Source organism: Meriones unguiculatus, chromosome 17, assembly GCF_030254825.1.
Source record: "Meriones unguiculatus strain TT.TT164.6M chromosome 17, Bangor_MerUng_6.1, whole genome shotgun sequence".
In the NCBI taxonomy this organism is placed as follows: Eukaryota; Metazoa; Chordata; class Mammalia; order Rodentia; family Muridae; genus Meriones; species Meriones unguiculatus.
Genome location: NC_083364.1, coordinates 16,199,661 through 16,223,475, shown reverse-complemented (window position 1 = coordinate 16,223,475; position 23,815 = coordinate 16,199,661). Strand labels below are relative to the sequence as shown.

Here is a 23,815-nt window from a genome sequence, read left to right as displayed (position 1 = left end):
CAGCCATGGGATGGGGGCCAAGGGCCTCTGTGCCATCAGCTCCCCACATGCCCAGGCTGGAGATGGGGGTGGCTGGGTGTTGGCAGTATTCTCCCTCACAGCCATGATCTTACTATAAGGATGCAAGGTGGCATATTTGGAAGGTCCCTTTTATATAACCTGGGGACAGAGTCTAAGTGTGTCATCGTACCCTGAGCTGTAAGGACCTAAGAGTCAGCTTCCAGAGCAGGGAGTAGACATCCAAAGCCATCTACGAGAATGTTAAGTTTGGAAGCTCAAAATACCAAAGACTCATCTATCTGGTCACCTGCCATCAGATTAACAAACCCTGTGATCACAGGATGGCTGCTTGAGCACCAGACATTAAGGACAGGCCCAGTGATAACCAGGAATCAGAGATGTGGCCTCTTGTCTTTTAAGGAAAAGAGATCCATGCCCAGAAATCCCTGAAGATTCCACACACCCACCCACAGTCGGGGACACAGTCTTTGGTGAGCTCTGAATCCAGGCTCAGCTCTGAAGCCCAGCAGAGACGGGTCATCTCAGCGTTCAGGAGGCTGAGGCAGGAGGAGCTCAGGTTTGAGGCCAGCCTGGGCCACACAGTGGGACTCTGTCACCTCTTGTCCCCCGCCCCAAAGGAAAGCCATGTAAGCAGGAGCCCTGAGCTGTGTAGCCCAGGCCCAGCTCCCACCCTGGGCTAGAATGGGGACCTCGGAACCCATGGGTGGGCATTCTCCTGTTGCTGTGGCAATAACAGATCCACTTAGGTGTTAAGGGAGTGAGGCTAAGGAGTTAGGAAGGGGAAGCACATGGGGGAAGTTGGTAAACACCAGGCCGATTTACTCAGCACCTCTGCCCTGGAGGCTAAGACTTCGAGTGGCTCAGAGCATGAGCAGAATGATGACAGTCTGGGCGATGGCACTTTGGCCCTTCAGAGCGGGTCATTCGAGAGCCACTGGCTCCAGAGCTCCCAGGCCACCTCACGGCTAGTCTCGGATGACACAGAGGAGGAGCTTCCCCCGGAGGAGGTGACTGTGGAAGAGCTCCCCGAGACCTCCGGCCTGAGTGACACTCTCGGGCGAGACCTGGAGGTAGAAGTGGTTGAAATGAGGTGGGTATTGAGACCTGATGGCAGCGGGGTGCTGGGAGGAGGCAGGTGATGACACACCGGTCTATCCTGGTCATCTTCGTGGAGACTCCTGGCTTCCCGGAGGCAGGGGGTGCTGGTGGTTTTGTCCTGCTCTAGACCCTGGCACATAGCAGCTACTCAGGAAACACTGGTTTGAGAAGTGAGCATCGTGTTCATTCTCCCAACAGCCGAGGGAGGTGGAGCTGGCTTCTCTCCATTCCACGGCTCAGGGCTCAGTTTCCGGACAGTGTGGAGCCTGGATAGTGCCAAACTCTTTCACAGAGAGTGACGGGGCTTCAGGGCCCCAGAGCCGACCAAAGGCTCCTGATGAGGGAGCGGAGCTGCCTCGTAGGTTCCCAGACACACTGAGGTGGGCAAGTAGACCCCGACACCCAACTCTCTTGCAGTCAGCTGTCCATCAGTGAGAGGACGCCCAGCATCTCCACAGCCAAGCACAGGAGGAAGAAGGTCCGGAGGCTGTCAGAGCTGGCAAAGCCCAAGATCAATTGGCAAAGCATGAGAGACAGGTGAGGGCCGGGCCTGTGAGGTGGTGAGGCAGTGGGCGCTCCAGGCCTGCCGTGCTCTTCTGACCCCCTCACCCCGTCACTGATTCATCACCTCCTCACTGTGTCGCCTTGGGCAGGACACCTAAAGAATAAGTGGGCTGTTGGGGAGGCGTCAGGCAGGACACCAGAGGTGTGGGACTCCTGGGTGGTACCCAGAGTAGAGTAAGGAGTCTGGGAGTCAGTAGGGACCCAGAGGCAAAGGCAGGGCCTGGGACCCTGTCTCATCGCAGGATCAGGATAAGGTGCTGTTGTCAGGGCTATACGTGGACTTCCCCACGCAAGACCAACTTCCAGTTCTGCCTGTATTGGTGAGTTGGGGTGTCCCCTCCTTGTGCCACCTGCCCATGTCAGGGACATGTCAGACTGAAGGGGTATGCCTGAGGTTCCTTCTCTCCAGGTCTAGGTTTTGGGGGGTAGAGGGCTCTTGGCTTGGGGGTTCCCTCCTGCTGTCCTGCCTCCACCTTCCCGCTGCCCACCAGGCTTGCCGGCCAGCGTCCATACACCTGAGGGGCCCAGCTCTCCAGCCCGCACTTGGCTTTTCACCAGCCCCACTCTGTACCCTGCTGTTTTCTCAAGCTGCCCTCCCTGGTCCCCCAGCCTCCAGGGCCCTAGGACTCCCTTCCCCAGCAGGGCACAGGGCACAGGGCATCCTACCCTGAGATGCTCGGCTGTATTCTAGGCCTTCTGTATACTGGACAGAGCGGTTTATCAAGGACACCACCTTGGCCATCACAGTCCCTGGTAGGTTCCGTCTCTCTGGGGTAGCCTGAGTGTCCTCTGCCTGGCCCTGGGACCTGCTGGCTCCACTCAGAATGTGGCCACCTCCCAGGACCCCAGTTCTCCCCCTCCTCCCCAATGGCTGGAACCCTGTAGTACTGCAAGGGATTCAGGGCAGTCTCTGAGGCGAATCTGGGCAGGGCTAGTAATTGTTTTACATGGATCCCGCATTCCTCCCCACATGGGATCCATCTTCTTTCAGAGTGTGGACTCCTTCAGGTAGAGGCCCCTAACAGGAGCTGCTCTGTGGATGGGAATAGCCAAGCAGGGTCTCTCTTGGGGCTCCAGGCTCATACATGCCCCTCCCCACATAATCCTAGAAATCCTAGGCCAGCACCCACTTCAGACAAAAACCCAGTTTATGAGCCTCTTGTGGTCAACCCTAGGGAGGAAGGAGTCCTAGTCTTGCTGACCTGTTTTCCATTGTATTATGCCTGCCTTCCCTATGATGGGGCTGCTGAGGATAATGTTTGGCAAAGTGTCTAGCCTGTGACCCCTGCCTGGCCCTGTGGAGGGCTGAGTAGAACCTTGGGGTGGAGGATGGGTCGTGCTGGGGCCCAGTGTAGCTGTGGTGACTGGGCCATTTCCATTCAGTGGTGTCCCGACGAGTGGAGGAGCTTTCGAGGCCCAGGAGGTTCTACTTGGAATACTACAACAACAACAGGTGAAGGCAGAAGAGCAGGCAGGAGTCACCAGTGGATATGAGCCTCCTCCTGCTTCTTTCCAAGAGGGGCTTAGCATGTCCTGCTCTTGATTCTCCAGAGCTCCAGTGGCTACCTGATCTCAGGGATCATGGGGCTGGATGGGCTTGGCCTCATGTGTCTCTGGTGCTCATGATGGTGGGACCTAGAGGACACTTAAGCTTTCTGAGGCCTGTCCTCAGGGACCCTCAGGCAAACCTTGAGGTCTCTGTACAGAGGGGAAAGATACTGTTGCTGATGGCCGAAGGGGGCCCACACCACCACTGTGGGATCCCGGGTTGTCACAGCTGTTCACACGCAGCCCTGTTCTGTGTTAGTGCCATATTATCATCATCGCCTGTGGGTGGCAATGACCCTTGCTCTGGGGTGGATTTCAGGGTGAGCAGCTGCATTCCAGCCTCTGGCAGCCAACCAGGGGGTTGGCTTTAGCAATTGCAGAAACTTAGGTCGTCAGGAGCATTCTTGTGGCAGCGCTTGCCTCTGGACAGGGCTGAGAAGGGACCCGGTTTTACCCTTTGAGCTAGACGCAGTCACCTCCTGAGCCTTCTGTAGCAGCCACGGGATACTCTATCCCTGTCATGCTCCTGATGGGCCTGGGAGCTGGCCCTTTGCCACACAGGAAGGCAAAGGAAGAAAATGCACGTGAGGGTACCCCACACTCTGAGCTGGATACCTGGGCGAGGCCTGTCTGGGCCTTCACTGCATCTCCTCTGGGAGGTATTTTCCACCCCAGTGTCCCCAGGCTCACCATCCCAGGAGCATTCTGAGAAAGACCAAGCACACAGTTAGCCACTCACAGCTCTGTGGAGGGGTGGGTGGGATGATGGCTGAACTCCAAGTGCCTTTTAGGACCACACCCATCTGGCCCATCCCTCGACCCACGTTGGAGTACCAAGCTTCTAGCCGGCTGAAGCAACTGTCCACCCCGAAAGTTCGCAATAACATCTGGAGCATTGACATGTCGGAGGTAGGTAGTGCTTGCCGTGTAGTCCAGGTGGTTGGGGCAAGGGGTCAGCTGCCTTTGGATGTAGGCAAGGGGACAGGGCTGCAGCCTCTATGGGGTGGGTGGGCCACGTCACTGGTTCATCTGGAAAACTTTGTCCTCCCCCTCTGGCCGTTGAGCTTGTCACCCTCTTCTGCCTCTTGAGGCCATCTGGGATTCCAATGCTTCTTGACCACTCTTAGCCATCACAGCATCTGGTCTCTGTCTGGGATGGAGCTCTATGGTGGGGTGACATCACCTGAAGGGATGTGACCAGTCACTCTGTGTGCTCACCAGGATCTGCTTTTTAACAGTTTTAAAGTCCAGTTGCCCCTATCCCCCACCATTCAGCTAGACACAGTCAGTCCAGATTGAATCAATGAAGTCCAGCTTCCGTGAGAGACACAGTCTCCAAAAACAAGTTGGAGAGCTGAGATGATTGTGCACACCTTGAATCCAGGCAAGAGGCAGACAGGTTTTCATGAGTTGGAGGCCTGCCTGGTCTACATAGCAAATTCCAGGCCAGTCAGGGCTTCAGAGAGAGACCCTGATCCCCAAACCAAAAACCTGCCAAGCATGGTGGTACTTGCCTTTAATCTCAGCACTGCAGAGGCAGGAAGGGAGGAATCCTGAGAGAGAGAAAGAGAGAGAGAGAGAGAGAGAGAGAGAGAGAGAAAATAAGCATATGGCAGCATGCATCTGTCATCCACGGCACTCATGGAATGGATGTAGGAGGATCAGGAGTCAGGAGGTGAAGGCCACCTTCAAGCTACTTAATAAGTTCAAGGCCAGCCTGGGCTATGTGAGACTCTGTTTTGAAAACACAAAGCAAGGTCCCAGCTGTAGCATTCATTTTTAAACTATTTTATTTGGGGCATTTTATCCTTCACCTCTCTTCCACCAACCCTTTAGCTCTAGTTAAGAGAGAGAAGGTTTAGTGGGGTGAGCAGGGGCACAGACCCCTTTACCTCTCTCTGCTGTTTAGGGTCGATGGGTTCTTTAGGGCTCTACCAATCTCTGCCAACAGCAAACGCAGCCGGCAGGCTCCTCCAAGCTGCTGAGCTCCAAGGCTTTCTCTCCGGCTGTCTGTCTGTTCCAAACTGCCACACTGCCTGCCTCTGGTCTCTCCAACACTGCACATCACGCCCCTCTCTCCGGGCTCTCATATTCATATCCTCAGAGCCCTAGACTGTGCTCCTCTCCACGCAGCACAAGGCAGGCCATTGCCAGCTGTCAAAAGCCATGTTCCACGCATGATGATTATCAGCAGTGAGCAAACTGAAGACCGACTGAAACAGAAGCATATTTATATGATATAACTTAGTTTACAAAGAAACCCAAACTTCCATTTCGCCCAGCAATATATGATCTCCCTTTTAACACTCCTATACACATTTCTAATAGACCAAGGAGAATTTAAAAGCAGAACAAACACTAAACCAATAACATTCCTTAACATTCGAGAGTGTGGCCCCTGTAGAATCCCCTGCTTGTCTCAGGCATGACTTTTGAACTTGGCTTTCATGTGGAGCCAGTGAGAACATGGCTCTTCCCACTGACAGCCTTTTGCCCCCACCTTCCCACTCTGAGATGTGCCCACCTCCTCCCTGCTGGGCCTGCATTCCAGGCCTCTCCTGTGTCTAAAGGCTGCACACCCCTAAGGCCTCCATGGTCACCAGGACCCTCCAGAGAGTCCAGGTTCCTGGGCTTGGGGTTGAAGGCCCGCTGGGCACCTTCTGCAAGCTGCTGAAGGTGTAGCCTCGGACGGGCCCAGCCTTTGCCCAGAAAGCTTCTCGTTCACACTACTCCTCCACACGCAAGGTCCACCTTCTCACCTGGTACTGGCCTAGCCTCTCTGGGGACTCCTGTCACTTCCTATCATGTAGTCCCCAAACCAATTCACTAGGGCTGGGACTGTGTCTTTCTGTGTGTGTTGGCGCTTACAGAACTCAGCGAGCCCTACTGGTGCATGTAGGCTTCTCTCTGGGCATGCCAAGAAACAAGGTTGAGAGGGTCAGTGAGAAGACTCAGGCTGGGGAATGCAGCGGTTTTTCAAAGGCAGGTGATGAGCAGCAGCCACAGATCTTATTCTCAGGCCTTGGGCCACGGAGCTGGAGGGATGGCTCAGCCGTCAAGAACACTGGCTGCTCTCACAGAGGACCTGGGCTCCACTCACAGAGGTGCCTGGGTGCCTGGTGGCGCACAACCTTCTGGAACTCCAGTCCCATAAGATCTGGCTCCCTCTTTTGGCGTCTGTAGGTACTGCATGCATGTGATGTCCCACATACACAAAAAATTATTAAAGTTTTTTTTTTTTTTTTTTTTTTTTTAAAGAACGTACCTTAGGGATATATCTCCCTTGGCTTGCTCCCTTCCACCTCAGCAGCCCTCCATGGCGTCTCCATAATCCCACCACAGTAGGCTCTTGTCCCTGCCCCTTGCACCTCAGAAGCCTATTCTGTCATCATCTTCACTGGTGACGGCGCCGCCCCTTAGTCTATGTTAAGCACTCACCGTGCAAACCGCTGGCTTACGAGGAAGCCTTTGACCTTGTGCCCCACCTTGATCAAGTGAGTCCCACACACTTCCTGCTGGCTTTGCAGGTGTGCATGGAGGCCGGAGCTGTGAGGCTTGCTGCCAGCCACGCCACCCCTCAGAGCTGTGTGCTGAGTCGCTCTCCTGCTGTGCGCACGGCATCTGGCTACCACGTTTTCACTAGGGTGTTCCAAGCCTGTGGCTGTCCAGTGACAACACCTCTCTCATTTGTTCATCTTATTCATTGTGAGACGGTTTCACTGTGTAGACCAGGTTGGCCTCAGATTCACAGGGATCTGTGTGCCTCTGCCTCCCAAATATCAGATTAAAGGTGTGTGCCACCATGCTGGGCTATTGTTATTACACGCACACACACACACAGACACACAGACACACACAGACACACACACACACACTTTAGTTTTTTTGAGACAGGGTTTCTCTGTGTAGCCTTTGCTATCCTGGTCTGGCTTTGTAGACCAGGCTGGTCTCCAACTCAGAGATTTCCCCTGCCTCCCAAGTGCTGGGATTGAAGGCATGCTCCACCACACCTGGTGGTGTTTTGTTTTATGGTTTACCTTTCCCAAGTCAGCTGAGATCATTGCCATTTTGTGGTGTCCCTGGAGGGGCTCTTAATGTACTCAGGCTCCTAATTTCTCCCTGGATATTCCTGCTCCACGGACGGGGAGGAATCATGACTGCTTCACTCTTTCCCCCCCATTTCTGTGTCCAGATTAACCAGGTGTCCAGAGCAGCCCTGATGGCAGTCCCCAGCCCACGGACAATTGAGCTGTCAAAGCCCAGGCCCCCAGCCATGCTGTCGGAAGAGTGGGACCCTATGCCAAAACCCAAGCCTCAAGTGTCAAACTATAACCGCCTCCTTCGGCTGGCAAGTGAGTGGACGCCCTTGTGGATGTGGGGATGGGTGAGGGGTGGGTTTAAGGCCCGTACTCGCCAGATGTGTATCTTCTTCCTGTCTTACCTCCCTCAACCATAGACTGGCTGTCTGAATCCTGGAAACTGTCAGAGGTTATAGTGGGGAGGGTTTAGGCAGAGAAAGTGGGGACAGGAGAGGAAGCTGAGGGCAGGCACTAGGCAGCCAGGCTGAGCAGTGAGGGCTGCTTTGAAGTGTTTGTTTGATTCCCTTCTGTGTGAAAGGGGAAGAGTCATTCACCAGTGGCAAAAGTGATGTGCACTAGTCACGGAAAAGACAAAGGGGCCTGAAAGAAGGTGAAAATAAGATCTAATGTCACAACCTAGAGGTCACACACTCTGTCCACACAGTGCAGACCTGTCCGGGCGCGTTCACACGCCCATTCCAGGCTGCCCCACCTCTCACCCCACACTGACTAGGCCAGAATCCAGGAGGCTGTGCCTGTAGCCGCTGCTTTCCACCCTGTGACCCCCACCTACAGCACACAGCAGCCAACAGGGTTTGGTGACCTTTGGGCTTGCAGGTTGGTGGCTTCAGGGCTCCCCCTCCTGTGTCATTCCCGCACCCTGTTCTTCACCCCAGACTCTGGGAAGAGGGCCCTGGAGTAGTCAACACGCCTTTTGCGCATGCCTCGCCGCCTGAGTGATGGGTGCCTGGGTGTCTTTGCTGCATCCTGTCCACTGTGTGCTAGACCCCAGAGGCCATCAGCTTGGGGAGCCACTGACTCCGGGCTGCTCTTGGCTGATGCCTGCAGAGCGGGCAGCTGGCTGTTTGGGTTCAGTCTTTCCCAGCTAGCTCTGTCCTGGATTTTGGTTTACTGTTTGGAGGTGCTCTCTATAGATGATGATAACTAGACTCCCTGAGCTGGCTCCTCCCAGCCTTGCCTTTTCTTTTTAAAATTTGCCTGTGGGATTTTCTGTTAGGTTCGGTTGTTCATTCTCTCAATGCTAGTGAGTGCAGGGTGAGTCTGAGGCAGTGTGAGCTGTCTTTGTGTGTGCTCCCTCTCGCTCAGGCCCCCCTGGGGACACCGTGGGTGACAGCAGCTTTAGCATGTTGCTGTCCGGCACAGCTGTCCAGCCACAAAGGACTGTGACCAGCACTTCCTGGTGCTGGGGTACTTGGAGCCCTGTGCTTGCCAGGCACTTGCTCTGCCCCTGGCCAGTGGGGTGTGCTTGGCTGTGGGTGGGAGCGTGTGCCCAGCTCTGCTTCTGTAGGTCCCGCTGGGGCAGGAGAGGGTCTCTTCTCCACTGTTATGCTGTGCTTCACAGAGTTTAAACAGCCAGATGTTGAGGCTAGAGAGACGGCTCAGCAGTTAAGAGCACTGGCTGCTCTTCCAGAGGACCCGGGTTCGATTCCTCCCAGCACGCACACGGCAACTCACAACCGTCAGTAACTCCAGCTCCAGGGGATCCGACATCCTCCTCTGGCCTCTGCCTGCACCAGTCATTCACGTGGTGCACAGATGTGCATACAGACAAAGACACTCATACATGTTAACTAATAAAATCGTTTTTTTTTTAAAGGCATGAGAGTTTCAGTGCCCTGAGTCCACGGAGGGTTGACTCCCCCTGCCCTGGGGCCACCATGTCCCAGACACTGGCTCATTTCTACCTCAGGACCTTTGCTATTAGAGCTCTGATCTGGCGTAGGGGCACTGGGGTTCTCAGGGAAAGGGCTTGTATTAGCTTCTTTTTCCTTTCTGTGACCTGAAGAAAGCACTTGAAGGGTTGATTTTTGGCTCTCAGTCTGAGGGGACAGCTCATCCCGGTGGGGCAGGCATGAGGCAGCAGTGTGAGGAAGTCAGTCAGGAAGTCAGGAAGCAGTCAGGAAGCAGAGGTGTGGATGCTGGTGTAGCTGGTCTTCGCTACTTTGTGGGTTCTTCTTTCATTCACCTTTCTCCACCCCTTTTCTCCCACTCCTTAAACCCCCTAGTACTAGATAAGAGAGAGAAAGGGATAGAGAGCAGAGAGATTCTGAATAAAGTCAGGGGTCTGAAGGGGGCATCATTATCACTAGAATACTTCCTGCTGATTAGGGGCGTTGAGCTCCTTGGAGAAGGTTTGATTTTCACCGTCAGGGTATCTAATTTAGTCTTTGTGCATGAGTACTTAACCATGAATACTTAACCACCAACAACCAACCAACAACTCACCCATCTCTCGGGGCCCTAGCGTTTATGTACCCTCTGAAAAGTCCTCAGAATTCCAAACATCACATAATCACAGGAACAGCTGACAAATCCATGGCCCTGCCAAAGCACGAGGCAAATCATAATCAGCTGCTGTGGACAGTCCAGCGTAGCCCCATATCCCACAGCTGGGATTAAAACAAAAACATGTTCTTACAGTATTTCTGTGTTTTAAAAAGAAACTAACATTCCAAAATGTTCACTGTGCTGGCGCTGTTGCCTTCTCGTTTTTCCTTAGTCTGGGACAGTGCTGCCACGTTCAGATGCATGTTCCTTGCTCTGTTAAACCGTTCTAGAACGTTTCCTGTGGACTTGGCCAGAGGCATGTGTCCATGACGATTCTCTGTCCCTGGGCTCCACCTTCCCCAGGCCCTCTGTGCAGTCAGGCTGTTGGTCCAGATGGCCTTGTCCATCTTCACTAAGGCCCAAGCAGACAGGGAGAGGCTCTGCAGCTCTGCCACCCCCTCCCTGTCCTATCCCCAGGAATAGAGCAGACACAGCGCAGGCTCTTCTTCCCATGGTGGCCACCAGTTCCAGGTGGAGAAAGATCCATGCTCCTCCCATACCCGCGGCTTCCTTTCCGAGCACTGGGACCAAATGAAGGATTTTCTTCCGTTTACCCTCTTACCAGGTGGTTTTCAGTCTCTTCACAAAGTTGTCTTACCATCACCTATGCAGTTCCAGAACATTCTAAGAAAGCCTTGTCCTCGAGAGCAGTCACTGGGCCCCCACCCAGTCCGTGGCACCCCCACTTCCACTTCCGTCTCTGGCTTCAGCGGTGCGGAATCTCATGCTGTCTGTTCTCTTTTGTCTGCCTCTCTCCCTGTTCTTGGGCTTCCTGCCGTCAATGCTGTGTTTCGGAACCTTGGTCCTGTGCATGGCTGTGCAGTACTCTGGCACGTGGATGCTGGGTGCTCCGGATGGCACGGTGGGCGTGAGTCACACAGACCTGTCACTCATTTGCTGATGGACAGACCCAGCTTGGGGCTTTGCCCAAGAAGTCTGAGCCTGGCGCTGTTCCTCTCTTCTGCCCTCTAGCACCCAAGGCTCTGTCAGAAAATTGTGTTCCTGACCGCAGTCCTCAGTGGGAGGTCCAGGAGGCCACCAAGAAAGCAGTGGCCAGTTCACGGATCATCTCCCTGGCCCAGCCCAAAATTCGAAAGGACCTCAACGAGGGCTACAACCCGTACTACATCTCCCCGGCCTCCCTGGTAGCCAATCCATCTCCTCGTATTTTTGAGCTTGCCATCCCAAAATATATCACCAAGAAAGTGTGATAGCCAGGCCTAGTCTCCAGCTCTCCCCAGTAAACACCAAGTGCATCCTCGCCTGTGTGCATGATTCCCTGAGCTTCGTGGCCTGGGCAGGGGCGGGCAGGGCAGGACAGAACAATAATAACGTTATTTTCGCATTCTACCTGCGATGTGCGGCCCTTTTATTTCCCAAGGTTCTCTTCCCGTCTTGAAGGAAACTAAGGCTGGGCCTCAGCCCTGTGCCCCATCTCCCCAGACTCTCCTATCCACCTGCTTCCCATGTGCCCACAAGGGCCTCAAGCTGGGCCCCATGGCATGGCAGTCCTTGTAGAGTGACTGAGAAGGTGGGCAGCCTCTCGGGGGAGGCTCCTGCTACAATCACCGTTGAAACACAGTTCACTGTTTAAACTGTCACAGGATCATGGCATTTGGAAGGAGGACCAAGAGGCAGCGAGGTTGAGAGGGGGCATTCCTGGCCCCCTTGTGCCATTTGAGGGCATATGCTGGGAGCACACAGCAGAATGGACTGTGTCAGGAAGCACATGGCCTCCAGAGCTGTGAGAAACAGATGTCTGTCCATCAGTCTCTCAGACACGGGCAGCTGGTTATGCAGTGCAGACGGACTGAGCAGGTCCTGGCTTCCTAACAAGCCGGCACCAGGTCCATCATCTCACAGGTCTGTGCCGAGCCCCTGACAGGGATCCTGGGGTTACAGCTCACTGGAGTAGAGAGGCTTCCTTCTGGTATCTCCAGGGGGCACCGACAGGGTCCGCTGCCCCAGCATCTCAGGGGACCACGTTAGCTTCAGGTCTTTTGCCCCTCCTCTGGAGCCAGCAGCCCAGAGTCCATCTCTGCTCCAACTCTCCTTTCCTCTGAAGATCCTGTAGTGCCACTTGATCCATGGTGGTCCCCCTACACTTAATTTTAAGGAGAATATGCTGGGTAAGATGCCACATCCAAGGGCTGTGGAGCTGTTACCCACTCAGCTGCGGAAGACTCTCTCTGAAATCCCACACAGAGCCTCCTGTGTGTTGTCTGTGCCACCATGATCCAGCTGCGCTGTTCAGGACAGTGAGATAGGCCTACCAGCGTGTGTTACTGCTGTGTTATTTCACAGGGCTGACGGGGTCAGATCCTGAGCTGGGCCTGGAAATCTTGGTTGCGAGTTCTCCAAGGACATGAACGTGTCTGGTAATTTAGAGAATGTGAATGAACACCTGCTACCCAGACCTAGCACAAGAATCAAAAAGCCAACGTTCCACAGGAGATGGAGAAGGCAAGGCCTTCCTCATAGTGCTGGCAGCAAGTAGCAGGGAAGCTTAGAAGTGTGCTTTGAGGTACAAAGTGTGTACCTGTACAGAGTGTGATGCCTGCAGCCAAGTCCCCACCCCTCTTCACAGATGCTGTGGGGCTCCTGAACTGGGGGTGACATCGGATTGCACACAGGTGGGTTCACCAGGAGGCAGGTGGAGTCAGAGCAGCTCTGACAGATGAAACGATGCCTATCTAGGGGTGCGGAAGAGCTTCATTTTTTTCCTGCCAGTTAAACAACTAAAAGGCAGGAAAGAAGTGTTCCAGGAAAACTCAGGGAGTCCCAGGAGAGCCGTCATATACTGGGAAATTGAGGTCCCCCCTTTGGGGTTCTCAGTCCCATTAATGAAAGAATTTAAAAGTGCTACAGATGGGAGTTGGAGGGTGACTGATTAGTGTTGCAAAGGAGACCTCCAGGGCAGGCAAGTGGGCACGTCGAAGCTGCCTGGAAGCAGGGAGGAGGAGAAGAGGACGAACGGAGGTCACACGCTGGAGATAAGGCTCAGATGAGCCAGGGTCAACCACCGGGCAGACGGCAGTCGTAGGTGGCAGGGAAGTTTACACGGAGAGGAAGAAGTTCACAGTGTAGGGAATTTAAAAGCATGCTGAGGCTCTGGGCCAGCATCTGGAAAAAAATAGAGGAAGAAAGAAATAGTCTCAAGTGGAAGTGTCTTTGAAGACTCAGTTTTGTCGGGTGATGTTTTGCTGGAGGTTGGCTTGTGAGAGGCCACGTGGTGTTTTGCTGTGAGCTCTCACGTGCCAGGGGCATGACTTTGGCCAGCTGAGAACATCGGTGGGTGGACTGTGAGGAGAGGAGATATACAGAGGCCCATGGACAGTGAGACATGACTTTTTGGATTGACGTCGCTGCACTGATCTTCGCTTCAACACTTGACTTCGCAGAGAGAAATGCTCCAGAGAACTTCTTGGGGCAATGCAACTGAGTCTTGCTGTTTTTTGCTGACTTTGTGTTGCTGCTTGGTGTTGGCCTTTGGGCTGGATTGCTGGTATCCTGACCACTGAGTTTGGTAATCCCCTAAAGACCCATCAACCCTAATCAGCAGGAAGTAGATGAAAGAGGTCTACAGCCCTTTGCCCATATTAATTTCCTACCTAATGTCAGGGGATTGGAAGGAGGTAAACATGTTTAAGAACCCTAAATAAAGTAGGTTTGGTGAAAAATCTAAGCCTACAGTAGTCCCTTCTGACTCAGGCCTCAGAACACCCAGAGGATTCAGACCAGCTGAGGGATCAAAAGATTAAAAATTAGCAGCTATTATTAATATTTAAGGCCTGAACTAGGTGGGTGGAGAAGTCCAGGAATGCCCTGAGGGGAAGAACCACCTTACTGCATTCTTTCCCAACTCACTAGAGATACAGTTTCTAGGAAACTGGCCCATCTCCCTGGAGGGGGGCACCAGATCATTATTGGTCTGGGGACGTTCCTATAGCCAATCAATTCAAAATGTAGCATTTTGACCAATAGATACTTACCAGGCAGGAATCGCCCCTGCCTTGGGCATGCTGGGAGGGACCAGAATCTTTAAATCACCCAACTAACCTGAGTACGGGGTGCTTGGCTCCCACCGCTTCCGAGGTGGGGGGTGTGGGCCCAAGCTGCAGCTTGTAATGATTTATAATAAAAAGAACCTCGTGTAGTTACAGTGGAATCTGTTTATTCCTGGTCTTTTGGGGTTCGTGAACTGGGCAGAACACAGCCTCATGGTGGCTCCTAGGTACTGCACTAGGAATGGGGAATTCTGAGAGGAAAAAGTGTGTTATTTGAGGGTGAACTTGCCTCCCTAAGGGTGGTTCCCTAGTGAGGTCCCTGGAAAGCCATGCTGTCTCTACCTAGAGGTAGAGTCCTTATAGGGGCACTGTGTCACCAAGGCAGATGCCATCCATTATGAACACAGTGGAGGGGCCTAAGGAAGGGAGAGTGAGCAGAGCACCAGAGGCTTTCCTTCTCCCTGCTTAGGGATGTGCCGATCTCAGCTAACTAGCCCGGGTATCAGCTCTTGGGACAGGGCTCACTCTGGCCTGGACCATACTATGTAACCCAGCCTGACCTTGAACTCAAAGTGATCCTTCTGTCTCAGCCTCCAGAGTGGAATGATGTGCATGAGCAACTACATGTGGCTTGTGCATCAATTTTAGCCTTGGAGTTATGATTTTGATGTAGCAACAGGTGAAAAGACTAGAAAGTGCTAGGCTGAGTTGGTGGTGGTGGCTTAAGGTGACATGTTTTGTTGGGATATTTCTGTGTACTGTGTAAAGGTTGGCTTCAAGTTGTTCAAATGCTGATTTTTGTACTGGCAGAGAGTTGAGTACTGTCTGGACTTTGGTATTGTTATTTTTATGAGACATCGCCTCTCTGGTATTTTGTAAATACACTTCCCTAAGCTTTTGACTGGTTTAATAAAGAACTGTCTATAGCTAGGCGGGAGAGGAAATGCAGGAATCTGGGCAGAGACAGGAACTGTGGAAAGAACTGAGAGGCATTGATTTGCCAGGCAGACATGGAGGAAGTTGGACATACTGGGACTGAGGAGAGGTAACAGGCCACGAGGCAAATTCGGAATTGTATAAATGGGTTAATTAAGTTATATGAGTTAGTTGGGAAATAGCCTAAGCTAAGACCTAAGCTTTCATGGATAATATGTCTCCATGTCTTTATTTCATTCACAGGTGGTCCAAAGAAGTCTGTCGATAAATGGCACCCAATATGGAGCGTGAACCCATGACCCTGGGATTAAGACTCATGCTTTACTGAGTTAGCTGGGTGGGAGGCTAGGTCCCTTTAAGAGAGAGAGCAGAGGCCTGTGAGCAGCAGGTAGTGAGTGGGGAACTGGAGCCTCAGTGTACCCTTGCCAGCGCCCCCCACCCCCACAGGCGAGCAGCTTCCCGGGCTCTGGTGTTTGCACTGTGGCCAGCAGGAGTGTGGGCCTGCCACAGTACAGGCCCAGCGACAGCTCAGAGCTGGAGTGGGTAGGCGCAGCTCCTCGGCGGTGCCTGCAGTAGGGCAAACAGTAGCTCCAGCTCCTAAACCAGCAAGGACAGCCCACGAGGCAGAGCTGAAGGGGAGAACCAACCTCTAGACACACAAGCTGGTCTGAGGAGCCCTGAGATGCACAGAGAGGCAGAAGGAACATTTTTCCTGAAGCTGAGGGGAGTGTGTTGCACTCTTTTTCAAACTCATTTTATTTGGGGTATTTTAGTCTCTACCTCCCTTCCGCCAACCCTTTAGCCCCAGATAAGAGAGAGGAGGTTAGTAGGGAGAGGGGCCGCAGACTTCTCCTGACTGTTGAGGGTCAATGGGTTCTTCTGGAGCTATACCAACCCACACCAACAGCAAATGCAGCAAGCAGGCTCTTCTATGTCCTCCAAGCCAGTGTGCTGAGACATTTCTCTCCTCTGTCTCTTCCAGGCCAGTGTGCTGAAACATTTCTCTCCTCTGTCTCTTCCAGGCCAGTGTGCTGAGACATTTCTTCCTGTCTGTCTCCTCCCAGCCACTACACCGTTCATCTCTGGTCTCTCCAAACTGCCAACACTTCTTTTTGGGCTCTCATATTGATTACATTCCTCAGAGCCCTAGACCACGCACGAGGCAGGGTGTTACCAGCTGGCAAAGACCACGCCCCACAGGAGGCAGTTATCAGCTGTGGACAAACTAAACCCAAGCTAAAATCCCACACGGGATTAAGACAAAAACATATTTTCACAAAATAACTGAGTGTTTAAAAAACTAAAACTTCCATTGCAGAGGTAGGGGAGGAGGGGGATGGGAAAGGACCGTGGGACTGAGAAGCCCCAAACGTCTAAACTACTAAGGTAGTAAGTCTGAAAACAGAGAAAGAAACTGTTAAAAAAAAATCATTGAAAGAAATAATTGATTTGAAAATACTAAAGTGAAGTCTCTAAAGGAAGGAGAGAGAGACTAAAACTTTTTTTCTGTGTTAAAAGATGGAGAATAGAATGGCAGAGAGCATTTAGATTGTGTATAATTTTGTTTTGATTTCATCGTAAAAATAATTACATATTCAGTAATGGTTACAATTTTACATAGCCTCTTTAAGAAAAAGCTGAGCAAAGTAGACTTAGTCAAGGAAAGGACTGAGGACCGGATTACTAGATTAAAGGCTATAGAATGGAGATTCGACAATTCTTTAAATCAGAATAAAGAATCTTCAGAAGAATCTAATCTGGAACCTACAGTGACAGCAAAAAAGGTAGTTCCAGGTGAGAGAAATCCACTAAGGCTTGAGGAATTTGGATGGCAGCCCACAGACGTGCTAGACTTAAGAGTTTAAAGAAGCAATAATGTCTTATGGCTGTATTTAACTTACGTTAAACAGATACTTAATAATTGGCCCATGCAAAATCATATAATTCTAAAATATTGGAGAGATTTGATGATAGCCATATTAAAACCTGGCCCTCAACTGCAAAGGCTAACATGGTGGAAAGATGAGGCTTCAATTATGGAGCAATGAAACAGGACTAGGGGCGTTGATATGGTCAAGGAGCAGTTATAGTTGAAGGTCAGTCTTCTTTTTTTTTAAATTATTTATTTATTTATTTTGCATATAAGTGTGCTCTATCTGTAGATCATTTGCATGACAGAGGAGGGCATCAGATTCCAGTATAGATGGTTGTGAGCCACCATGTGGATGCTGGGAATTGAACTCAGGACCTCTGGAAGGACAGACAATGCTCTTAACCTCTGAGCCACGTCTCCAGCCCTGAAGGTCAGTATTCTGAATTACGAATAGAGATTCTGTTTGATGATGCTGTCTTAGAGCATTGTCATACAATGGCTTATGTTTCATTGTTTTTAGAGTTTGAAAATTTGAAGTATGTGCACATGTTAATACGTCATAGAATCGATTCCTACTCAGGATTTCAAGGGGCTTTTGCTTTGAATTCTAAAAGGACTAATTCTGAAACTGCGTTTATTAGAGATGGTGGCTATCTTGGAGATGCCTTTGCAGATTGAAGCTGATGATATATACATACTGTATATATTTTTTTAACTCTTGTTTTAGGTATTGTATTTATGTAACACATTAAAAATGTTATGTAAAGTTCTGGTCCTTTTAAAGCTACTATTACAAACTGTTTAGAGTAAGAAAGGCAACTTAGTAGTCAGTCCATCAAACTTGTGGTCATGTTAGGTACTAGTTTAGTTGATTACAAAGTTGAGCTTTATTTAGCCTCCTGTAGATGTTTTCAAAGTTACGCAGATAGTAAATAGCTAGAAACAAGCAATGTTTGCCTATTCAGATATACTTTAGATAGATGGTATTCAAGCACTTCAGAGATCTACAGGTTATGGCATTTAAGATGTTTTAATAACATAAGGCTTCTCATGACAGTGAGGCACATGTGCTTCTTGAAGGACCCCCACTGTACATCAAAGATGATGGGCATCAAGGAACCTCCATATGGAGTTTGCTTCAAAAGTGGCACTACCAGCTACTGAGCAGAAATCTGCCCTTTCCTCAACTTCTGACAACATGCTGGACGAACTGTGGACAAGCAGGGCACTGGGAAGTCAACTACTCAACTTTGCCAAGACAAGGTAGGCCAGTCCTTCATAATTCTTGTTTCGCAATAAAGTCTGTCAGATATTCTGGGCCTGGAGGCTGAAGATGGATACCCCAAGGTTACAGAGGGTTCTTGGGTGACTGTCCAAGCAGCAAACCGTCTCTGTCATTTGTATAGATTTGGAAGCCACTGGTGTGCTACTGCATGTAAATGAGGCACTATTATCACTACATGCAAATCAAGTATCTCTAGCATCTCTAGTCCCAGCAAATCAAACACACCCACCCTTGGAACCCCTCCCACTGCCCAAGTTTCTAAGTCCCTGATTCATGAAATATGTCTCTCTCACCCCCCTTCTCCACCATGGCCACTTGGGATTTCTGGGGAAAGGGCTCCCCTTCTCCCTGGATATTCACCATTGAAGCTCGTGGCTTGGATGCTGGCCAGGCCAGCTGGAGCCTGCCTGACTGCTATGAGGTTGGTATTGACCACGCTGAAGCATCTGCCAGGCCTGTGCCTGCCTTTGGGCTGGCTGGGCTTGCATCTCGTTGGACCTGCCTTCTGGCCTACTGGGCCTAAGCTTTGCCAGGCCTGTGTTTCTGCTACAAGCCAACCAAACATGGGTGTTTGTCCACATTGCTGTCATTGATACAGTGGCTTAGCCAAAGGGCTGTACCACTTAGGTGTCATCACAGGCTTTTGGAACTCCAGAGTTTCTACTGCCATCTGATATCAACAATCTCATTTAAAAGGGCTAACTGTAACATCCAGTGGAAAACTCATCCAGCGAGACCAGGAGCCTTGCCTAGCTTGCACTGGCCTCAACCTTGATTGCTCTGTCCATTCCTGAGAGAAACTGAACCTTTGATCTCAGGGTCCCTCCGCCCTTCACCTGCAAGTTGATAGCTGCATTCCAGACTACCACTGGATGAAGACTGAAAGCTTGCTCTGCACTTCCTGTTTACTCCGGTAATATTTACCCTTCACAGGTTTCTGATGGGGTGAAGACTAAGTGATAGTTATAGCCTCACATAGAAGTTTAAGTTCTTTAGGATCTAAGAAAATGTTCTAAGGTCTGAAAAGATGTTTTAGGTTGATAAATGCAAGTTATGATAGAAAGTGATTTAGGTACAGAACTTTGAACTCTTCAAGATAGGATAGTAGAATACTTCCTACAAGTTTGCCAAATACAAATGGAATGGACACTCTGAATGTCATTTTTACCTGATAGTTCTCTTATTTTTCTTATTGTATGTAGTTTATTGATGTTAGAGAAAGGGCCATTTATTGGACTGGAAGGGGAAGCTGTTGGGATGATCTTTTTGTGCACTATGTGAAGGTTGTCTCTACCACTCAAATGTTGACTTCTGTACCGGTGGAGTTGAGCACTGTGTGGACTTTGGTATTGTTGCTTTTATTTGCCCATCCCCTGTCTCAAGAGTTTTGTAAACACTTCCCTTGCCTTCTGATTGGTTTAATAAAGTTGATGGCCGATAGCTAGGCAGGAGAGGAAAGGTGGGCCATCAGCAGGGATAGGAACTCTGGGAAAGAATCAGGTGTGGGAGGATTGCCAGCCACACACGCCGGGACTGGGGAGAGGTAATGAGGCAAATGTGCACTAGTGGAGACACGGTTAATTAAGTTATATGGGCTAGTTGGGAACAAGCCTAAGCTATAAGGCCTACACTTTCATAAGTAAATATAAGTCTGTTATTATTCCATCTGTTGGCAGTCCAAAGAAGGTCCTGTTGTAGTCTCTTCCTAGAGCCTGAGCAATGCCAGCAATGCCAAAAAACCAAACAAGAAGTGATGGCGCACGTCTTCGGTCCCAGCACTTGGGAGGCAATGGCAGAGGCAGGCTGGTTTCTGGGAGTTCAAGGTCAGCCTGATCTACACAATTTGACCCTTCATGTGTGTGTGTGTGTCTGTGTATATGTTGTGGGGGTTAACAAAATAAAAGACAAGATGTTGGAATCAATTGTTGCCTCAAATGCTGTGTGTACTTCTGTCCAAGGCTACCTCACATTTCAATGTTCTTACTCAGCCTGGGAATCCCGGGAGCCACATGCAACCCTGGACTTGACCTTGCTGGGATGCATGGCTCTTGTCAGCACAGACTTGTGGGACTCCACTGGCCCGATTGTATATGGGTTTTGATTTCTTCTTCAGTTTATACTGAAAAAAAAAAAAAAAAAAACCAAAAACAACAAAAAACCATAATCCTGCACTTGTCGATAATTAAACCTCTCTTTCCCTCCCCTTTCCCTTCTTCTCTTTGTTCCAGCTCCCTTTCCTCTGTCTCTCTGTTTCTATGCTCTATCTCCCTCCACCTCTCCACCTTTCCTTGTGTGTGTCTTTTCATCTTTCTCCATTTTTCTCCTTCTTCTCTCTCAGTGCTGCTTTGGAGTACCATTTTAAAAGTTTTTTTTTTTTTTTCTTCTTGAGACAGGGTCTATTTAGCCCTGGCTGGCCTGGAATTCACAGGCCAGTTTGGCCTTGTACTCACAGAGATCTGCCTTCTTGTGTCTCCTGAGCATTAGGATTGAAGGCTGCACACCACCTTCATGTTGGTCCAGTAAGTTTAAAATTGACAAATGCGTATTGTCCATAATGTAACAACTTCCTTTGGCTATCTACTGAGAAGAATGCTCATGCTGTGGACCCTGCACCATTGTTCAGTGTGACTTCACTCTCAGTTACAGAGAGGCATTAAACAGAGGGACCCACAGCACAGACGCAGGGGAACGTGCAGAACTGGATCCTCTGAAGTTAGAGCTGGCTGTGGTGTCTGCTGAGAAGCTGCCAGCTTTGGCAGCCATAGAGGAGACCAGAGGCCAGTGCCACAGGCTGTCCTGGGCAGAGTTCCTCAACACAGGGTATGTGGGGGCCAGGGTCACATGAATATCAACACGCTCACCTCGGAGAGCCCAGACCTAATCACAACCAAGACACGAAGGGTAAAGTCCAGATGAGATACCACAGATGAAATGGAAACTGTAAAACAAAGAACTTCAAACCTACCACAATCTCTTAAAGATTCATTTAAAAAAAAAACTTATTTTTTTTTCTTTTAACTTATTTTTCTTGCTGCATGTGGTTTGAGGCACCCATCTCTGAGTCTGAGGTCAGTCTGGACTACAGAGTAAGTTCCAGTACAGCCAGGGCTACACAGAAACTGCATCACAAAAACAAAACACTTCCTCGTTCCTTCAGCACCAGATATGAGAACCCAAACCAGTTATTTTTCTTCCATGATCATTTTGTCTGCCTGTATTTTTGCGTACTTCGTGTGTGCCTGATGCCTTTGCATGCCAGAAGCAGGGATGCCCTGGAATTGTAGTTACAGATGGTTGGGAGCTGCCATGTGGGTGCATGCTGGGAATCAAACCCAGGTCCTCTCTAAGAGCAGCCAATAGCAGGGCAGGTTGACACACGCCTTCCAGCACTCAGGAGGCAGAGGCGGAGGCAGGTGCATCTCTGTGAATCTGAGGCCGTCCTGGGCTACAGGATGTGTGCCAGGTCAGTCAGGACTCTGTCTCAAAAACCCAAAGCAAGCAAGCAAGCAAGCAAGCAAGCAGACTGACAAAGAGCACCCAGTACTCTTAACCACTGAGCTATTACTCCAGCTCCATAGGAATTTCAACAACAAACAAATAAATAAAAACAGGTGTGCCAACATGTGATGTAAAAAGAGATGCAAGAGTTCACAGTTGTGGGAAGAGCAAAGGCAATGAAATGTGAGGTAAAAACTGTGGCTGCTGCTGCCTGAGGTGGAGACAAGTCCAGTTCGAACTAGTTTTGTTTTGTTTTTTAAGATTTATTATGTATGCACTATTCTGCCTGCACGCCAGAAGAGGGCACCAGATCTCATTACAGATGGTTGTGAGCCACCATGTGGTTGCTGGGAATTAACTCAGGACCTCTGGAAGAGCAGCCAGTGCTCTTAACCTCTGAACCATCTCTCCATCCTATATGAACTAGTTTTAAGGGGACCAGACAGCAAGAAGGAATACAGAGGGCAGGACATGGGAGAACCAGCTAAATAAAAAGAAATAAGGTCATCCCAAAGGGTCAGGAAGATCAGAGTGGATTTGACAAGAGCAAGGAGATGCCACCTCCATAAAAATGATACTCTCAAAGGAGAGAGGTAAAATCACGTAATGAGAAATACTTAAATTTATATTAAAAAAGAAAAAAACAAAACCCTGTCTGGAACCCAAATATGGGAACTCCTTCTTGTAGTCCTCCTACTCAGAAGGTCATAGCAAGAGGATTGAAAGCTCAATGCAAGTTTGGGTAACTTGACAAGACCCTGTCCCAAAACAAGTAAAAAGATAGTTGGGAGCATAGTTTAGGTATAGAGCCGCTGCCTATAATCCTGCAGTGAGGGGCTGGAGGTGTGGGTGGGGGGAGCTCCTGCCTAGAACTCCTCAGTGAGGGGTTGGGGCATGGTCTAGGTAGGGCTCTGCCTATAATCCCCGAGTGGCTGAGCATAGCTGATCTTTGCTACATTGTGGGTTCTTCTTTTTCCCGCCCTTTAGCCCATGGTTTTAGCCACTATCACTAGACAGGAGAGAAAAAAAAAAAAAATAGAGAGGGTGGGGGAGAGAGAGACTGCATCGAATTTCTTTCCTTTTGTTTTTTCTTTGAGCACAACTACTAATAACCTGCAACCAACCTCCCTAAAAGAACAACAACCCTAAAACCTGCCTCTTGAGGCCCCAGCATATATATCCTCCCTTAGAAGTTTTCAGAATTACAAACATCACAGAAACTATCTGGCAAAACCTGAGAGCATGAGACAAATCATAGTCAGCTGCTGTGGACAGTCCAAAGCAGCCCCACATCCCACAGCTGGGATAAAAATGAAAACATGTTCTCATAATACCTCTGTGATTTTTGTTGTTTGTTTGTTTTTGAGACAGGGTTTCTCTAGCCTTGGGTGTCCTGGACTTGCTTTGTAGACCAGGCTGGCCTCAAACTCACAGAGATCCACCTGCCTCTGCCTCCCAGAGTACTGGATTACAGGAGTGCACCACCACACCTGGTTTATTTCTGTGTTTTTAAAAGAATCAAAATTCCAGAATTGTCACTACAGCTGGGGGTATGGTTGAGGTGAAGCCCCTGCCTAGAATACCCCAGTGAGGGGCTAGGCATTTGGCTCTCAGGGGCGAGTGCTGGTGTAGGATGTGCCAGGCCCTGGTAATCCGCAGGATTGTAGGTGGCATCACATCTGGCTGCCAACATGGTTTTAACAGCAGACTCTGTCAAAGTAATGATGTTAGGGTTTCCATCAGTCTTGTCTAGGACCATGGAAATGGCCAAGAAGTATCCATAAGGCATGTAAAATGCAGATGACTAGAGCTCACATGCTCTGTAAGGACAAATATATAGGAATGGAGAGACAGTATCAAGCCAAGAATGCAAATATTTCAATAAATGGGTGTGGCTCGGTGATAGGGTACTTATCTACTATGAAAAGCCTGGTTTTAATCTTCAGCACTGCAAAAACTTTTCTTAATAATCTTATATTGATTGATTGCATGTTAGAAAAACAATACTTAAAGATATGTTACATCAAATAAAATATATCACTAAACGTAAGCTTGTGTTTCTCTTTTGAAGTGCACTCAGATTTCAAGGTGATCTCCCCCCCGCTTTGGATGGTGCTGGTCTGAAGAGAGTGAAGTCCAGTAGTCACATGACTATAATTATGGCGGTCACTGCTAAAACAAAATCACAAACCACCCAAATAATCAGGGATGAGCAGACAAAAGACGAAGAGCTCATGTGACCATTGGGAGGGGTGTCCCTTGAAGCCAAGTGCCCTCCCTAGTTCTTTTCTCTTGTCTGTTTTTTAGAGACAGTATCTCTACATAGTCCTGGCTGTCC

The 23,815-nt window shown here is 50.0% G+C and overlaps 1 protein-coding gene and 1 long non-coding RNA gene across 2 annotated transcripts; both read left to right on the top strand.

The window, feature by feature from the left end:
* The first annotated feature begins 37 nt into the window (after positions 1-37).
* Positions 38-11,089, top strand: Spmap2 (sperm microtubule associated protein 2). The gene is made up of 8 exons (XM_060371074.1): positions 38-1,111; positions 1,537-1,656; positions 1,932-2,003; positions 2,375-2,436; positions 3,067-3,136; positions 4,023-4,140; positions 7,424-7,583; positions 10,851-11,089. The coding sequence occupies exons 1-8, from the start codon at positions 810-812 to the stop codon at positions 11,087-11,089; spliced, it is 1,143 nt and encodes a 380-aa protein (XP_060227057.1). The 5' UTR covers positions 38-809.
* Positions 11,090-14,684: 3,595 nt separating this feature from the next.
* On the top strand, positions 14,685-19,901 carry LOC132648751 (uncharacterized). The gene is made up of 4 exons (XR_009587147.1): positions 14,685-17,124; positions 17,752-17,957; positions 18,676-18,892; positions 19,656-19,901. It is a non-coding gene; the product is annotated as an uncharacterized LOC132648751 (long non-coding RNA).
* The last annotated feature ends 3,914 nt before the right edge of the window (positions 19,902-23,815 follow it).